The sequence below is a fragment of the Emys orbicularis genome, chromosome 7, assembly GCF_028017835.1.
Source record: "Emys orbicularis isolate rEmyOrb1 chromosome 7, rEmyOrb1.hap1, whole genome shotgun sequence".
Classification (NCBI taxonomy): domain Eukaryota; kingdom Metazoa; phylum Chordata; order Testudines; family Emydidae; genus Emys; species Emys orbicularis.
In genome coordinates, this window is record NC_088689.1 from 31008420 (window position 1) to 31028061 (window position 19642).

Sequence of the window (19642 nt, forward strand, 5' to 3'; positions counted from 1 at the left end):
CAAGTTCAGAAAGACAAGGTTAAGGGGTGACTTGATTACAGTCTATAAGTATTTACATGGGGGACAAATACTTAATAATGAGCTTTTGAGTTGAGTAGAGAAAGGTAGAACATGATCCAATGGCTAGAAGTTGAAGCTAGACAAATTCAGACTGGAAATGATGCATACATTTTTAACAGTGAGGGTTAATTAACCACTGGAACAATTTACCAAGGGTCATGGTGGATTCTCCATCACTGACAATTTTTAAATCAAGTTGTTTGTTTGGGTGTTGTTGTGTTTTTTTTTAAAGATCTGCTCTAGGAATTATTTTGGGGAAGTTCTATGGCCTGTGTTATACTGGAGGTCAGACTATTTAATCACACTGGTTCCTTCCAGCCCTGGAATCTATGAAACACAATCGATAAAGCCAAAACAGAGGGTTAATTTAAGATCTCAAGGATTGGCTACAGGAGGTTAGGAGATTAGAAATAGGATTTACAAGTGGGCAAGGGAAATAATTTGATGTTTCAATTGCCTTTTCTGAAAAGGTTTGTAAAATGGTTAATTAAAGGGGAATCCATCAGTCAGTCTTCTCTTTCTTTAATAAACAACTGAATTTCTGAATTTCTTTTTATGTTTTACATAGGAGCAAAATAGGCTTTTTTTAAAATGTTGACCATGGAAGGGAAAAGAAGGTGTTTTCTACAGTAAAATTATCTCTGCACTGAATTTCTACTAGACAGAAGTAAGTTAGAACAGCACATATCTCACTATAGGATTCCTGAACACCCTTAACCCTGCTTAGCACTTCCTGCATGGACACAGTTACAGAAGTAAAACTGAGATAATATAAAGCTTGCCTTCTGTGTTACAGCCCTTTTTCACTGCTGCCATCCATAGGAGCCATAATGGGGCCACAAAAGCCCAGCATATAATTCATCTGTCAGAGGGGAACTCTTTGCTGATACAAGTGTATTGCAGTTGGCTCCTGTACTAGTGCGTCCCCACTACTGGCCTGGTGTAAGAGGTGTGTCAGAGATGGGGAGGGGATGGGGAGCAGTGGAGCTTCATTTGAGGACCTTATATCAGTGGCATTTAGAGAAGTCCAATAGCTGCTCTAAATCATGTGGAGGCTGTGGCCAGTCCTGCAAATTGACTTTATAAGCAGCTCCCTGATGTGTCTCCCGATCCCCACATACTGAATAGGGCTATTTACTCTAGTATAAGTGGCATCAGAGGGCAGTGATGTAGAGCAGAGCTAGTCAAATACTCTCCAGTGGAACACTTTTCCATCACAAAATGACATTGTGTTGGAATGTGTTGATTTTGGCAAAATTTCTAAAAAAAAAAAAAAGAAATATTTGGAAACCTTTTCAGAATGTAACATTTTGATTTTTAGTTTTGAAATTGCCTTTTTCATTTTGAAAATTTATTTTATTTCTTTATTTCTTTATTTTTGTATTTTTTAATATTTTATATTATACCGATTATACCACCAATTACAGTACCAGCTACCAATTAGCAAAGTAACTATCAATCACAAGATCAACTACCAGTACCAATAATAAATTATTTTATTTTAAAGTTATAAAATAGTTATTAAACCCTAAAGTCTTTGCCACCTGGGGAATTCCCCTTTGCCCAGATGGCCAGTTAAACCCTTTGCAGTGCTTGAGTGGCAGAAGGTTGTAGGTGCACCAAAGATCGGGCTTATGATTCCCAGAAATTAAACTTCATGGAAAATAGATGTTATATATTATTTGTCTGCTAAAAGAGTTAAGTGTTAGTGGTGCCTCTGTCACCATAAGCTAGGATAATGTTTTGCTTAATGACTGGTTAAGAAGAAGATGATAATAGAAAAATATGAAGAAAGGAACATTTTTAAAAGTCGACCAACTGTGAATAGTCCAGCAACAACAAAAATAGGTTAGTAGCTCAAAGAAAAAAAAATGTAGGCTCTTGAAGTTACTTACCCTGGAGCCAGTCCAACCTAACAGAGCATATGCATATTGTTCAAAGGGGCTTACAACCAGATCTACACGGATTGCCTTCCAGTCTTTGACTTCTGCCTTATCAGATTCTTTTGATGCATCACAACTGCTGGTGTCCACTCTTTGCTGATGTAATTTTAAAATTGCAAAGCATTTCTGGAAGTGATCAAAAGCATCAACTTTTCTGCTTGGTAGTTTTGCCTGCTCAAATGTTGATTCAATGAGATCATAGTATAAAAGCAAGCCCTAAACAAAAGAAAAGCACTGCTTACTGCTTTTGATTTTGCTAGAAATCACACCTATGTAGTTTTTACTGTTCTCACAGTACTGTACACCAGAGGCCAAATCCCAGCATATTGGCAACATGAAGCCCAGCAGACCAGCTCTTGTTGACTGGGCTGCATAGCTGTTGGGGAGATCTTAGCAGATCATGAGAGGGAGATCATCTGATCAGGAGGCAATGTTTGCTACTCTGCCCCCCCCCCCCACCCAAACATTTTGGGGTTGATGTCAGGAGAGACTACCTAGGTGGGGATTGTTGGTGCATCCCCATATGTCATACATCTGGGAAGATTGAATAAGTCTGCATTGTTTAGGGTATAGTCCTGGCTGACAAATTCCAAACAGAGCTGTCAGTCTAGGAGATGGACAGTGCCCATACCTGTCGGTTTTCAGAAAGAAGATGGTGCAAGACCTATACTACTATAGCAATGCATTATACACATCAGGTCATCTTTCACAATCAGGCCCAGTTATCAGTAATTTCATTTTCTGAGACACCTTCCACAACCCGAAAACACTCTGACGAATGCCCAGAATTCTAGTGTTCTTGGCACTAGTTTGGTTTTTAAGTTGCTTTGTCCTGTGATCATCCCATATCCCCCATTTCATCATCATTTTCTTTCTAGCAGTGACCTCCATTGTTATATTATTTCTGACCTTCTCCATAGATTTTCATTTAGTTTTAGTTTCCATTCATCCCTATTTATTATCCATCATAGTGAGTTTATTTGCTAGGGTTTCAACCTTGCTTTCTAGGTTCTGAAATGTGAGTTCTAACCTGCATCCTATTGGTTTTCTTGGGAAGAACTTCCAGTAGCTCTCTGAAACCTCTATTAAAGTAGCAGCTGTGTTAGTCTGTATCCGCAAAGAGAACAGGAGTACTTGTGGCACCTTAGAGACTAACACATTTATTTGAACATAAGCTTTCATGAGCTACAGCCCACTTCATCGGATGCATAGAATGGAATATACAGCAAGAAGATATTTATACATACAGAGAACATGAAAAGGTGGAAGTAGCCATACCAAATGTAGGTTTCAGAGTAGCAGCCGTGTTAGTCTGTATCCGCAAAAAAGAACAGGAGTACTTGTGGCACCTTAGAGACTAACAAATTTATTAGAGCATAAGCTTTCGTGGGCTAGCTCTAAAAAATTTGTTAGTCTCTAAGGTGCCACAAGTACTCCTGTTCTTTATACCAAATGTAAGAAGCCAATCAATTGAGATGAGCTATCATCAGCAGGAGAAAAAAAAACAAAAAAAACTTTTGACGTGATAATCAAGATGGCCCATAGAAGGTGTGAGGGTATCTAATTTGCATATTAATTCAAGTTCAGCAGTCTCTCTTTGGAGACCATTAACTTAGGTTTGAACAGAGACTGGGAATGGTTGGGTCATTACACTAATTGAATCTATTTCCCCATGTTAAGTATCCTCACACCTTCTATGGGCCATCTTGATTATCACTTCAAAAGTTTTTTTTCCTCCTGCTGATAACTCATCTCAATTGATTGGCCTCTTACAGTTGGTATGGCTACTTCTATCTTTTCATGTTCTCTGTATGTATAAATATCTTCTTGCTGTATGTTCCATTCTATGCATCCGATGAAGTGGGCTGTAGCCCACGAAAGCTTATGCTCAAATAAATTTGTTAGTCGCTAAGGTGCCACAGGTACTCCTGTTCTTTTCTCTAATAGAGAGCTCCCAAGCTGTTTTGAAAGATGGGAAATGTCCTGTGAGTACAGCTACTGCCTGTAATTTAAGGGAAGGATGTTTCTTGTCTGATCTTCTGCTCCCCATTTTCATGTTAGACATTTCAAGAAAACATTTCTTAGCTCACTTTGGTTTCCATCATGCAATTGTAGAGCTGTAATTCAGTATTGGAGCTCTGCCTTTTCCCTTGTTGATTGGGCTATGTCCTCCAGTGATTATATACTAAGTATCCACAGGTATCTCAATTGATTGGCCTCTTACAGTTGGTATGGCTACTTCTATCTTTTCATGTTCTCTGTATGTATAAATATCTTCTTGCTGTATGTTCCATTCTATGCATCCGAAGAAGTGGGTTGTAGCCCACGAAAGCTTATGCTCTAATAAATTTGTTAGTCTCTAAGGTGCCACAAGTACTCCTGTTATTTTTAAGTATCCACAGATAGTGTTGGGTAGTAAGTGTGACTAGGAGGCTATTTCAGGACTACACATCTATAGATTATTTATTGCTTTTCCATAGTTAAATGGCTTGGCAATTTGTAAAAGTTAAAAGGAAGAAAATGTAAAGATGTACCATGCTGCAAATAGCTACTTTAACATAAATAAAAGGGGGAATTAGGCAATAATTATACAAGTGCTGACTTCCACAAGCAGCTGAAATCTGACTTAAAAGCCAGAATGCCACTTTTAAATAGGAATCAAGGCCCAGGACACATCCACTGGCATAATGTTTCCAATTAACTTAATTTGATTAGGTGCTGGACATTGCCATTGTTCCATAAAATGCAGCTGAAACAGCACTTCTCTAGGTTCAAACAAACTAATAATAAAAAAAAAAAAAACAAAGACTGTTAGAGTGTGCAGTCAGCCATGAAGCTCTAGTAAAGCTCTGGATATTGCTGGTTTAAAACAGCACATTTACATTACACCATGTAAATTAGTGCATCTGCAGCCTTCTGCAAACACCAGTTCTTTGACCTACATTCTGTACATTTCTTTAGTCCTTATTTACAGATTTAGATTTTTAAATGAAGATTAACATAGACATTTTATCACACAGATTTGCAGCACTGTCGAAACCAAGTGAGGATTTTGTGGAAGGTTGGAGTTGGAGGACAGGTAGAACAATTTTCCTACTTAAAAAAATAATACCACACTTAAAAAACAAACACAAAACAAAAAAAACAGGTTTTTCGGCACTTCAAAAGAAGTGCTCATTTTGGAGTAAATCCATAATCACATTCAGGGTGGTAGAAGTTTGGGGACAATAATAAATTTATCACTTCTGTAGATTAATTTTAAGCAGGGCTAAATGAAGTCCAATCCCATTTGTGACATCACATAGACATGATTCTCAGGTGGTGGAAATTGGCATCATTCTATTGAAGATAAACTATGCCAGTTTATACCAGTTGAGGATTGACAATATGTTCTTCTTTAAAAGCCTGAAAGGCACAAGTGCTGCTGTTTAGTCTGCTCTAAAAACAGTTTGCATGACAGAGACTGTAATTGTCAGCTGTACACACACACACACACACACACACACACACACACACACAGCAAAAATCCACAGCCTTATCTTCAAGAGCTGGAGAAAATTATTGGTATGGGAAAGTTACACGTTGTTTTTGCAAATTCTGAACTTTCATTTCAAACTATTTTTTTTCCATTGCCAGGATACAGCCATCACAGGTAATAAATGTGTTGCTGCCCTTTTAAATCAGATCTGCATAGAACAGTCTCCAGTACTGAGCTTAGCCCTGTTATTTAGCTCCCTGCCATTCACTTCAATGAGACCTCTCCTCTCCCATCCATTCCCCTCAATGAGGTGTGAATGTCAGAGTCTGATTTGGACCATTTAAATGCTAAGATTATTCAGCACAGGCTGGTTATTCTTTGTCTTTCTTAAAAAAACCCAAAAGGAAATTAATGCCAAGCTGTGCTAATGCAGTGTTAAGTGTGTACAGTTAAAAATGTTAAGTGAGAGAATGCAAACGTTAAAATCCTTACAGCAAATTTATCTCTGCTATGTCACAGGTATATATTTAACAACATAAAGAGAAACGTATTTAGATATGCTTCTAACAAAAAATAAAAATAGAAAACACTATATACTGTAGATGCATTAAAAAGTTGTATTGACACATATGGCTAAGAAACTACTGGCCAGGAGACTTCCAAACTGCAGCCCACAGGGGAAGTCATTTTACATGGCCTTTGAAGCACACTTACTTCATCTTTAAAGCATTACTGAACTATTAAAAGATAACTTGTCTACCGCATTGCAGCTTTTCCATTTTACCATTCCATTTTGAAGCTCAGAGGAGACATATCTTCTGTTTCTAGACCCACTTATCCTTGATGCTGCTGCATCAAAGAGCAATATGGTGTTGTTGACTTACCCACTTAGTTTTTCTATCAGCTTTCAGTAGAAAGATTCTGCAACACTAAACTTTTCAACTAAGAAAAAGCTCCTTCTAAACTATTTAAATTCGTTTTTCCATAGTTTACAAGTTAAACATTGCAGAATCTTTCACTAAGAGCAGTTGAAAGAAAGTCAACATCATGACCTTAGTGACGTTCTTTGATGCATCTGAGCTTTGAAGCAGTAGCATAAAAGTGGGAAAGCAACAAGGAGGCAGACAGGTTTACTGTCAAAAAGTATTAAAGTGCTTTACACCTTTTTTTTAAATAAATCTAAGGTAATAAAAAAGGCAGGAGGAGTATAATTCCTCTTTGTTTTGCATTTTGATTTTGTTGGCAGCCAGTTTCTCAAGCATTGACAGTAGGAAGATGCATATTAGAAGTGACATAGCACTGAGTTCAAGCAGCATAACCAGCAGTGCGAGCAGCAGATTTATATACTATAAACAGGGATTCTTTGTTTGGGTGGGGGGGGAGACGGGGACTCTGCCTATCACTTAAACTGATCCCCAGTATATTTAGGCTTGGCTCTTTTTGCCACCTTACACCCTTCCTCCACCACCACCTCTACCTCCCATTCCTCCATTTCTTCGCTCTCATGTCTTCTCCAACTGAAACCTGATCCATTTATCAACCCCTTCTCCTTTCTTTACTTACCGTCCTCTCTCTTCTTCCCACTGCTTCATCTGCCTAGTTTTATCTCTCTCTTTTTTAAACAGCTTTCTATTTTCAGTTCCCTATCCCTTAGTTTAAATAAAGCAGCACAAGGTGAACTGCACTGCCCGCTTGTGTGGCTGACTGATTCCTTTGATTTATAAGCATTGCTCCCACGAGTATAAGAGGGGTACTGTGGGAAGTTTCCTGGGGGGATGAAGTGCTGCACTCAGTGTACAGACTCTTACCCCAGCTGGAGGCAGGGCACATTTTTTCAATCTGGCATTAGCTATATCAGGGGTCGGCAACCTTTCAGAAGTGGTGTGCCGAGTCTTCATTTATTCACTCTAATTTAAAGTTTCGTGTGCCAGTCATAAATTTTAACATTTTTAGAAGGTCTCTTTCTATAAGTCTATAATATATAACTAAACTATTGTTGTAAGTAAAGTAAATAAGGTTTCAAAATGTTTAGAAGCTTAATTTAAAATTAAATTAAAATGCAGAGCCCCCTGGACCGGTGGCCAGGACCCGGGCAGTGTGAGTGCCACTGAAAATCAGTTCGCGTGCTGCCTTCGGCACACATGCCATAGGTTGCCTACCCCTGAGCTATATAGTTCTGGAGAGCCCTCCCAGTGCTCCTATTTGAAGTCTAAAGACAGCTGCCCAGAAGACAGTGTACTTTGCCCTGTATAAAGTGAGTGGGGTCCCCATGAAAGAAGCTTTAAATAAATAACATCAATAATAACAGCACAGATCCTCAGCAGATCTTCCATGGACTTCAATGGAGTTAAGGCAATTTACACTTGCTGAGGATCTGTCCCAATAAGTATACTGAGCATAAGTAAGGTGGAAGCCCAGGCCTCAGAAGGGAGGCTTGGAACTTCTTCAGAGATTGGAAGCTGACTGGAGGAAGGGAGCTAGGGCTGTGTTGTGTGCCCATGGAGAAGGATCCAGGATCTACTGAGAAAGTTGGTAGGATAGCATTTGGTCGGCTCAAAAGTTCTGGACCACCTTCACAGGTATCTGTTTGGAGGCATTTCCAAACCATTGAATCGTTTGATGTCTGTTCCTCATTAACACACTGAAAAATACATAGAATTCCAGAACTAATTTAAAATTATCCTCTCTCTACCACTTGAACTGAAAGCTGATCTTACTTAGCTTCTGGGCTTTCGACAATTTACCTCACAAAGAGAGTTCCCCTTTTACATGAAGCAAAATGATTTCCAATTTAATGCCAAGAAAAGTGACTCTGAAAGCAATATGTCCTCCAAATACAAATACTATTACATTTCATATGAAAGACAACAAAGAAGGTGCCTGACTTGTAATCAATCCCTTTGAACAGTACAGAAATTAAATTTATAGTGATATTTTTACTAGTAATGAATGTAAGGAGAAGTAGCAGATTGATTATTCCCAAGGGACCATATTTATTGAGCTAAAATAGTTTGAGGCACCTGCACCATCTAATATTCAAATCCTTCCTGGAGAGTTAAATATTAGTAACAATCATTTCTAAGGCACTCATCACCTATCTCTACATCAGCTTACAATGCTGAATCCAGTGCTGTTAACAAAATTCTTTTGTATCCAAATATTATTTGCTTCATACCTGCTTTTTCCATAAGTCAATCACTTTATGTAAAACTTCTTCTTCTTGTCCTAGCCCCGGACTGCTGATCAGAAAATCGACATCATGTCCAATCTTCTTACCCCTAGCAAGAATACATAGGAAGAATAAAACAGTAAAGTTCCTGTTGAATTTCAGCCTTACTTTCAAAGAGAATATTTTTGCTGCATTATAAGAAGAGTTTGCAGGATAAAATGATAGCAATGTTTCTTCAAATATAAGAAAAATGGAATCTATTTCTTTTATCAGACCTGTCACTGTTCTTTGTTAAGCAATAATTTACAGTATTTGATGTATTTCTTCTGTTGTTCAAACTAGATAATACAGATCCTTTTGGTAACTTGAGATGTTAAATTTCTCTCTTCAAATCTTAGAAAAGAAGGAGGATCATAATCAGGATATAATAGTATATATTATGAACCCAGAGCAGTAACAGCTGATAAACTTGCCAATCTAACTGCTGTAGACGCTAACATTCTTTAGATTTTGATGGAACATTTTGAATTAACAAAAAGTGTGATTACAGGTAATTGTATTCCTCCCTATTATGAGGGGCATAAAATTTCTTCTATTTAAAATGTCTGTTTTGTTTTAACAGAATAGTTCAACTTTAATGGGACTACGCATATGATTGTTTACCATGGTGAATAAAGATTCTACAGTCTAGTCCCGACTCCCATGTTAATCAGTTTAACTGGAAATGTTATTTGGAGAAAAAAGAATTTTCTTATGTGATGGTCTCTTGTCTTTCTTTACTTAAATCCAAGTGTCCAGCTTGCCCTGTACACCCTCAAGATTGATTCATTTTGACAAGTTCATACTATGGTGTAAATGTTAAAGGCCAGCATATCAAAGTAATTCGACATAACAGAGATTAATAATCATGAACTAGAACCTGACACCTCTCTCTAGGTCTTTTGGGAGGATTAACAAATTAATATTTATAAATGAGTTTTGGAGATTAAAAGAATTATACTTGTGCTAAGTAGGGGCCCAGTAATGTTCCTGTTGAAGTCAGAGCTTGACTGGTGTTAGCAAGTAAAGAACAAGATATAATGGGAGTCATCTTTAGATTTTTAAAGCATTTGAGGTGCAGTGACTTATGTGAGGGTGAAGTTCACCTGTGGAGTGTAGAACCAGCATGAAGTGTTCATCCCAGTTTAAACGCTGCCACCAGGCTTGCTTGCACATCTCTGCATAGTCGCTGCCTAGGCCATCTCAAAGATCTGTGATTGAGCAGGTACGGGATCAAAAGTCATGCAACCTGTATTGGCAACAGATCTAGTGGCCCCCAAACCTGTGCATTTAGTATAGAGGAGCTGGAATCACTGCTCCAGCTCATTAGCCTGTAGTAGCAGCAACTGGATGGAGTGCAATTTACTGCAGCCCTGACTCCTGGCCCTGTGTTGGAGGAGTAGATTTTACCTCTCCGGTCTACCAGCATTTCTTCCAGAGAGAGTCTTGTTACTTAAACATTATGCAAGATAAGCGAATTACACTCTTGGTGCATTCATAGTCAATATTCTATATGTCATACAGTGTATAGTATGGAACTTCCATATATTATGATATAATTCAGGTGTGAGTTTCAGTTTTGCATTATTCCCAGCTGGGGTCCAAGTTCCTCTGGCACACTGCAAAGAGAATTTTTCCTCCTAAATCACATTTAAGCTTCAAGGCAATCAAGTCAATGAAACTGTGGGGAAATGACTCATTCAAAAGTAAGTGACAGAGCTCTAGGAAACAAACAATGTGAAATAATTGTCGCACAGTGTGTCTGAAAATTGGAAATATCCAAGACAAAAGATTTTCATTTTAAGTGTGTGGGAGCTAGCATTATGATTTAACCAAATACTCTTTTCTCCTACAATGTTTCGTAAAACTGAATCAGATTTCCTTAAACCTGGAATATTTGTAAGAATTGATATGGCTGACAGGCATGTCAACTGGCATCCATATGACAGGAAATCATATGATTGACAGGCAAGATGCTAGAGTAGATGCAGCAGAGAGCTATAAGGAAATGAAAATCAGTTTTACATTTGACAAGCAGACTAACTTACGATAATGCAACTATTGTGCAGTGACTGCACAAACTAAGTCAAAATCTCTTAAGAAGGTGGAAATGATTTAAAAAGAAATTTCAAATAAAGCATGAGTCTAGGCACAAAGTCAGAACAGCAGTTCAAACCTTGAGAAGTTAAAATAATTTTAAAATATTCCACGCAACAGATTTTCACTTATGCTGTAAGATGGAATCCATTATATTGTAAATTATTAGAATTATAATTATACAGAGAGAGATGGCGGGAGAGGTAATATTGGACCAACTTCTCTTGGCGAAAGAGAAAAGCTTTCAAGCTCCACAAAGCTTTTTCAGGTCACACCAACTCCGTGGGGCTCGAAGGCTTGTCTCTTTCACCAACAGAAGATGGTCCAATAAAAGATATTACCTCACACACCTTGTCTCTCTTGTATCATGGGACCAACATAATTTCAACACTGCAAACTATAATTATATACAGAGCTTTTATATAGCAATTTTCATTTAAATGTCTCAAAACGCTTTTCAGGGAGGCAATTACTTTCCCAATTTTAGAGAAGTGGAAAGTGAGACCCAGAGAGGTAAGATGACTTGCCCAATGTCATACATACCAGCCAGTGAAGAGCCAAGAATAAAGAGGAGGTCTCCTTACTCCCATCCAGTGCCCTAGCCACCAGTCCATATTGTCTCCCTAAGAGTGTCATTAGAGGAAAATCATTCTTGCACAACAAAATAATCATGTTTTGTGCAGGGAATTGAGAGGGTAAGAACCTTATTCCTTTCCTCACCTACAGACAGGCCTTGGGGCTGAAACCATTTCTCCGCTATTGTCATTATGACCTGTGCACTGGCATAGTAATCTCTGCCCCTCCACACCTCTATGTAGCAATTTGGGCTAGGGTTACTAACCCTCCAGGATTGGCCTGGAGTCTCCTGGAATTGGCATCTAGCTCCCGGACACTACTGAAAGCAATCCAGGAGACTTTAATAGGATATTTTAAGAAAATGACATTATGTCATGTTGGGGGGGGAAAAAACCTCCCAGAATAGCTTGAGTCAGAGTTGGCAACCCTAATTTGGGCTAATAGCTCAACATGCTCAGGCAACTATACTGTACTTGCCTCTAAAGTTCCATGAGTACATTTATTTTTTCTACTGTTTGGCCAAACATAGGGCACTTATTAAAATGCTTTATCATACATGATGTTAGAGTGTTTAGGGCTAATATAAAAGCACTACATAAAAAGAATATAATTATTATAATGGTTATTAGAGAGACAAGTTAGGAAAGATAATATATTTTATTGGACCAACTTCTGTAGTAGAAGGTACAAGTTATTGTCATACCAGTGTTCCAGATTCTCGATCAAATTAACTCTCATTGGATTTACACTCTTTTTTGCACAGTCAGATCACTACTGGGAGACTCTCAGCCTAATTTCCCTCTACAATATTTACCAAAGAGTTTATTTCATTCTACACTTGTTGGTTGTTCCCGCCTCAAAATAGGATAATAATTTATTAGGTTCAAATTTTGCATAATGTGTTTAAGACGAATAAATGTTTAAGGCCTATACATTATGCACACTCAGGAAAGTGCATAAGGGGTGACATCCTGTCTCCATTGAATCCAATGAGAATTGTGCCATTGATTAAAGAGGGTCAGGATTTCATCCATGGAATTGATATGGGAGTTTCTGGCACTGTACAACTAGTGCATATGGGGCTTGATTGTGCAAGGTGCTGAGTAGGGGGTCTAATTTCAGAAAAATTCTGGGTGGTGGGGCAGAGTTATGCCAGCCACACAGAATATTTTCTGTCCCAAACAGCACCACAAAATGAGAAAAACTAGGCAATTATTGCTTTCCTAAGGATCGCATCCAAAGTCGGGGGGGGGGGGGGGGAGTAAAAAGTGGAAAACATAATGGAGTATATGGATCTGTGAAGAGTCTGTGGAAGGAGCATACCAAAGTCTGGGAGGGGAGGGGGCAACTGCCCCCTTTGCTCAATAGCAAATGACATTGCTGCTGCTGAGCACTCTGGTCCCAATCCAGCAGAGCACTTATGCGCTGCTTAACTTTCAGCATGCGCATAGTCCCCTTGAGACTTCAAGATTTAAAGTTAAGCGTGTGCTCAAGTGCTTTTCTAGATTGGGGCCAGAGTGCACAGCACCTTGCAGGATTGAGCACACAGTAATAGGGACTGTCCTAATCATCTGTGCTGATATGGAGGCAAGCCTTAAGAATATAAAAGGCAGAATGTTTAAATATGTATTCAATTCCTGTTAAACTAAACTTGTATAAAGTTGATAAGTGTTTCTTACTATTCAATTAATCTTATGTTGTTGGGGTTTGCTTATTTAAAAAAAAAATATCTAAATTCCAAGTCACCATACTGGTATAGCATTATTATGGAACATGAATAATATTGATTAAAGGATAATGTAATTGACAACTCAGATGATATTTTTCCATAAGGACAACACATGCAATACTTTGAGTTACATGTAGAGTATATTTTTGGGACCTCTTTATTTCACTTTAATGACCATGTCATATCATCACTGATCTGGACAACTAGTTGCTTTTAATTCAATTCAAAGAATGGAGCAGGCTGCCACTGAATTTTGTTAAGGTTAGATGGAGTGGCATTTTGCTAACACACAAAAGGTTCACTAATGGAATGCCTTGAACAATGTTTTTGCAGAGAAGAGTAATGTGTCAAAACCCTGGAAACCATTTAGTATACCATGCTTATATAGAGTTCAAATGGATATGGAGGAAGATACTGGATTTCCATTTATATGCTCCCATTTAGGTAAAATATAATCTTATCTTAACTTTCCATGCCCTTGTAGTGTAAGAAATACAGAACAAAGAGCAACATCTTATGTTTGTCAGAATAATTGCTTATAGCATCCAAACATATAATAGGAAAGTAAAATAAAATACTATACAATACCTTCAGATAGATCTGATACAGTTTTAAATGGCTTTAGACTAGAACCAATTCATAGCCTTTACGAGTGATATTTTGGTGTGCTTAAATATTATTATTTATTGTTTGCATCTCACCAGAACCCACCGTGTGCTACGCCCTGTTCACACAAAAAAGGAAGACATAGTTCCTGCCTTGAAAATCTTACTTCTAAGTGATATATTCTTCAATCACCACCACCATCTCCTCCTTGGTGCCCCTGTTAGTTACCAAGTCTCTTGTTGACATTTTCTGATATCATCTAGGTCTTTCTTTCATTATTCTTGTACTGGGTTGGCAGTCATCCTTTCCCATCTGGCTCAGAGGGAGGCCACTCTGCCTCACTATGTCACAGTGATCAGTCAAGTAGCAGGGGAATTAGCAAATCACTGGGCTAGGGCCCCAGCCCTTTGGGTGGGGTAGGACACTAAGCAGTTTAAAGGCTCTGGCACTCTGTTTGTCACTCTGCCCTGCCCAGTCTATGGGGATCTGGCTCTCTGGGCAGGACAGAACAGTAAACAGTCTTGGGGCCTCTGGTCCACAGGCAGGGAAGAGCAGTAAGCAGTCTAGGGCTCAGCTCTCTGGCTGGGCAGACCGCAGGCAAACAGGCCATTCAGCCTCAGGTGGGGAGGCTGCCACCCCATGCAGGGAGGGGAAGAGGAGGGTTGGAAGCAGGGGGTAGGGGGACCTGGACCCATCCTACTCCATCGGGTCCCAGCCTAGGGCCCTGACAGTGATGGAGGGCTCCACCACTGGGTCAGCAGTGTATTTCAGTGAGATCCCTAACTCGTGTTCTAACAGCAAATCTGAGTAAAGTCTGGTTTCCCTGGGCTACTTCCTTCCACAGTCTGGGACTGGGCTCCATGGTCCAAGGGTCCTCCATCTCTCCTTGGAGTATTCGGCAGCTAGCAATCCTAGCAGCTCTTCTCCACACTCAGTCTTCTCTGGGTAAATGGCAGCTGACAATCCCAGCAGCTCCTCTCTGCACTCAGTCTCCTCTAGGGTCAGGGTGCTACCTGACTCGGTAGCACAGCTGGAGGCCTACAGCAGACTAGAGACATCTGGCTGTCTCCTTTACTGGCTCTGGCCCAACTAAGCCGGAGGCCCCTCTTCTTATACTTCCTGTCCCACCTCTCAGTTTCTGGCACAAGGGGCAGGCCCAGCCCGGCTCTGCCCACCAGGGAGCAGAGGGTGGTTTCTCCCCCTTTGGCTTGGAGGGAGGCCACTCTCCTAGATTTTTCATAAACACAGCCCAATGATTTCCACCTCTCTCTTACTGGCTTCATCCACCTTTACTTTTCTATTAGGCATCATTACATCAGATATGGTGCTTTCCTTTTTTGCACAACATTTTATCTACTAATTACTTTGTATTTTGAACCATACTGTGGAAAAAAACAGATGTTTTCTCCATTTAATTTTTTCTTTAAGTTAATGCTGTAGTATCCTTTCTACTTGTGCCACAAGGACTCCTTGTTGTTTTTGCTGATACAGACTAACACGGCTACCACTCTGAAACCTTTCTACTTGTATATTTCTTCCTAGCCCTAGCGCTCTCTCGGTTTCTCCCGACAATCTTTCAAAATGTACATATTTGTTTTGATATTTCTAGAAGCTTGTTCTGGTCTCCATAAAAAATTCCTGCTTGGTCAACACATGTTGTATATTGTGGAATAAACCTGAATGATCTATATTGGCAATCTAAGCAGTATTAGTACTGGTCAGGACTTCGATAAGAGACTATTATGGAAAACACAGTAACCTTATGAGTTTTACTGGATCAGGGACTATATACAAACTTCTGCCCCAATCACAACTCAGTGTTTTAGGAACTATCCATAATGTTCAAAAAGCTCACTTAAGAATCATCTTAAAGAGTCAAGAAGAGTTTAGGAATGAGGAAACCAAATCAGTCCTGCCTGGAAGCTGAAAAAAATCAGCCAGATTACCTACTAAAAGTTCCTTTAAACCCACATGAGTCTTCCTGCATACCAAGAATATCTGAATTAACAAGTAGTTCTATTTAGTTTTACAAAGAGGACACTTGATCATAGTCTATAAGTGCCTATGGGGGATGGGAGGCGAGAATTCTCTTAATACAAGGGCATAATAAACAGCTTCAAACTGAAGCTAAAGTGAATTCAGACGAAAAATAAAGCTTTTTTTTTATATATATATAAACACACACACACACAGTCAGGGTAATTAACCACCGGAACAATTTACCTAGGGGCATATGGATTCGCAATCACCTGAAGTCTTTAAACCAAGATTGGATATCTTTCTAAAAATTATTCTCTGGCTCAACCAGAAGTTATGAGCTTGATGCAAGTACCACTGAGTGAAATTCTATGGCCTCTGTTATAGATGAGGTCAGACTAGAATATCATAAAGATCCCTTCGGGCTTTAAAATCTATGATTCTGTGAGCAATAGGTATTCCATTTATTTAAGTTATATGATAGCAGCACTTGGTGATTCTTCTTTATAGCCAACATTTTTAAAATAATCTTCCAGGCTCATATTACATTGATAATGGGATTATTATAGTTTTTACAAATCCTTCTTAATCAAGACTGCTTGATTTTATTTTTGTGTGAAGAAAGTGTATACAAGTTGAATCATTCACCTCAGACCTGTCCTTCTCTACTAAAGAGCAAATTGTTTGGCTGATTTATAATTAGAAACCCAGTGAATATTGTTCTGCTGTTTGGAAGTTCTTGAGCAGGAATGTGATTTACTAATAGTGTTTTCAGGCCAGTCAAAGAAATCTTTCCTCAGAGCTGCCATATACTGGAATTTAACCAGCCCACAAATGCATCTTGCGAAGGGCACTAGAATGTTCTCACTAGGGGGAAAAAAGGCACTCAATATTTAAAAGGAGAAAAAAGGTTTTCAGGTAGTTGCTGAGACAAATCACCAGGGATGAATTTGGCCCACTGGCTCTAAATTCTCAATGCCTAGATTAAAAGCAGGCCAGCCAATTTCTATTTGTGTTTCTCAGAGAAACAGATGGAACATTTCCATTTTAAAAATTGTTCAGTTTGCAACATTCATATCACAGCCAAGCCACTATCTATTCAGCAAGCTTACCTACTCCATACTCAGGCAAAACTCATTGTTAGCATGGGAGCATAATAAATGCTGAATGTGATCCGTGAGGGCCCAATGCTGCATGCACTTACATACATGCTTTACTTTACACGTGAGTATTCCAACTGAGTTCAAAGGGACTATTCATGTGCATATAATTAAGCATGTACATAAGAACTTCCAGAATCACTGCCTACAAAAACAACAGCTAACCATTGTCAATATCTGGTAAACAGCATTACATGATAAAGATCATAACCTGATCAATGTCCCAGTGAATGAACTAAGAGTCCATTACATAACAGACCATCAAGCATCAAATATATCATTCATTCAACAATATAAGACTCCATTAACATGTCTGAGAGACCTTGTCTACAATGTATGTCATAATAATGTTTTATAGGAAGGAATAATAGAAAATAGAAAGACTCTAGAAATATTTAGAATGTACAGTGTCAGGTTTCTTGCTCTTTTAGACTTTTCTTTCTCAGCTAAAATTAAGAGGAGAGTGTGGAGGAGAGTACATAAGCTAATAAGCACTGGATATTAGATAATGTTCTGAGTTTACAGTGTGAGGGAGCTAGGCTGTACTTACCAAAATAGTAGAGTCACGTTTACAATATATTCTCATTTCACACATTTAAACTGTATAAATAATGCTAATGGATATTTTTACCTATATCATTTCCCTGCCTTTTCATTGAGTAAGAAGAAACCTCAGCTGTGAAATAGCTGTCAGAGAATGATGGCTATCAGGAAAGACAGCGAAACAATCAGCCCATCAGGAATTGTTGCACAACCAATATGCACTATATATAACATAGCTCTTAAGGCCTCCAGTCCTTTTCTTGTTGCATCATTTTCTGATAGGGAAAGCTGGGATAACTAGTAAAGAAGAATCCCAGTCCCGAATTGCATGGAGCATGGGTTTAAGATATCATATGGAGAGTGTGAACAAAACATAACGAGATAAAAAAAATCCCCCAAAGAACTTAGATTAAAATGAATCCTGCTGAAAGTCATTTGTAGAGTGGGCTGAACACCAACTGAGATACTGGAAGCTGATATAAAAGAAAATGGTAAGTCCTTTAATTGTGGGAAGAAATATGGGAATTTACAACATGTTAAATTAAGTGCATGTCCCACAACATACTTCTTTTGGGAAAAGCAAGGAAGAGAGCTTATAGACAGATACATCCTCAAGTGATCTGAAAATTTATGATGCCACCTAAAGAAGCCCTTGACTATAGATAACCACATGTATAACTGTCTATGAAAACCAAATGCAATTGCTAAAGTGATGACAATCTGACAATGGAAAAGGGAATAAATGTTGCAGAATGATGCACAGAGTTAATGGAACTAACAAATAGAGGTACAGCAAAATCACCTTTTGTTTAAGTGGCAAACAGATTTTGTAGGCAGAAGGATAGTTATTTTTAGATATGACAACTGAATCATTTACTGATAGTATACAATACATATTACTGTTAAATTAGACATACTCTAATTTGAATGTGTATCTTCAATGTGCAGGGTAGGCATACACATGTAATTACACATATATACATTCACACCCTTTTAAGACCCCCCTTCCCATTAGGGGTCTTCAATGCCCCCTCAATATTTGTTGTGGGGATAGTTCTTCCCCTTCAGTATGGATCTGATCCAACTCCCATTGCAGTCAATGAGAGTCGATCAGGCCCTACACCAACAGCACCCAGTAGAGGAGGCCAAGGAATCTTGACTTTTAATGCATGGAGGAGCACTGGTTGGGGCAGCTGATATCACCCCAATGTTTTCAGGTAATCTGGGGATGGTGGGATGGTGAGAGGTTAGCCTGCCTTGTGAGAAACTAGACCCAGAAATGATCACTCTTCCACACCCAGGTCTGGAAAGGATTTTTACAATAATTAGGACTATAACTTTTGCAGACTTAATAGGCAAATATAGGAAGAGAAGGTCCTTGAATTGTTAGTATTGAAGTGTGGGACGCAGGGAACTCAGAGGGAAATCCAGGCCCCAGTGAAGTTAATGACAAACTCCGTTTGAATTCAATATGATCAGGATTTCATACCCATGAATTTTTCTCATTCACTGCAGTAATGCCACAGATTATCAGGAACTTCTTGAATTAAAAACAATAGGACTATATTAAATTAAGTAATTACTAGTTTTATGAATGTGTCCACACCACATGAGCATCTAAATTACATACCACCAGCTAACTACAAGTGAAACCCATAACTGAAACTCCTACTAGAGTATTGTCTCACTGAAGGTACTGGAACCAACGTATAATCTAAGATTGGTTATTTGAAGGTAGACTCTTCTATGGTTTTTTTCAAAATCCTAGTCTGAACTCTGGACCTGAGGCAATGGTTATGTATTAGGGTTTCAGTGACAGGCTGACTTATCCAGCCACCAACATCTGTGCTCTTCCTAGGCTTCAGGCCCAGATTTTTAAAAAAGATATTTTGGTGTTGCTCTGCTCAGAAGCCAAAATCCCATTGACAGCTGATGAGATTTAGGCTCCTACATGCCTAAATCCCTTTTGAACATGAGATTTAGATACCTAAATCAGTTGGGCATTGCAACACTAACTGCAGCAACACCTAAAAATCTGGGCCCAAGAGACTAGAAAGATTATTGATTTTGCTGGATATTATTGTGACGGGTTCGGTCACAGAGACCCCCTTGGGACTATCACCTGATGTGCTGAAATTACCTCTGAGCCTGTTTTCCCTGCCAGCTTGGGACTCCAGAACCTTGCCTTGTTGAGCCAGACACGCTAGCCTGCTGCAACACTGACTCAGGGTCTGGGCCACACCCCCAAAGTTGCGGACTTTAACC

General features: G+C 39.0%; 1 protein-coding gene across 2 annotated transcripts in view; it reads right to left on the minus strand.

Moving 5' to 3' along the window:
* The window catches only part of DNTT (DNA nucleotidylexotransferase), a 149558-nt gene that overhangs the window by 33342 nt on the left and 96574 nt on the right, over positions 1-19642 (minus strand). For both annotated transcript variants that reach the window (XM_065408452.1, XM_065408453.1), the window contains 2 exons: positions 8657-8759; positions 1956-2219 (listed from right to left, as the gene is read on the minus strand). In XM_065408452.1, coding sequence (XP_065264524.1) covers positions 1956-2219; positions 8657-8759 — 367 coding nt within the window. The remainder of the gene's footprint in view (positions 1-1955; positions 2220-8656; positions 8760-19642) is intronic.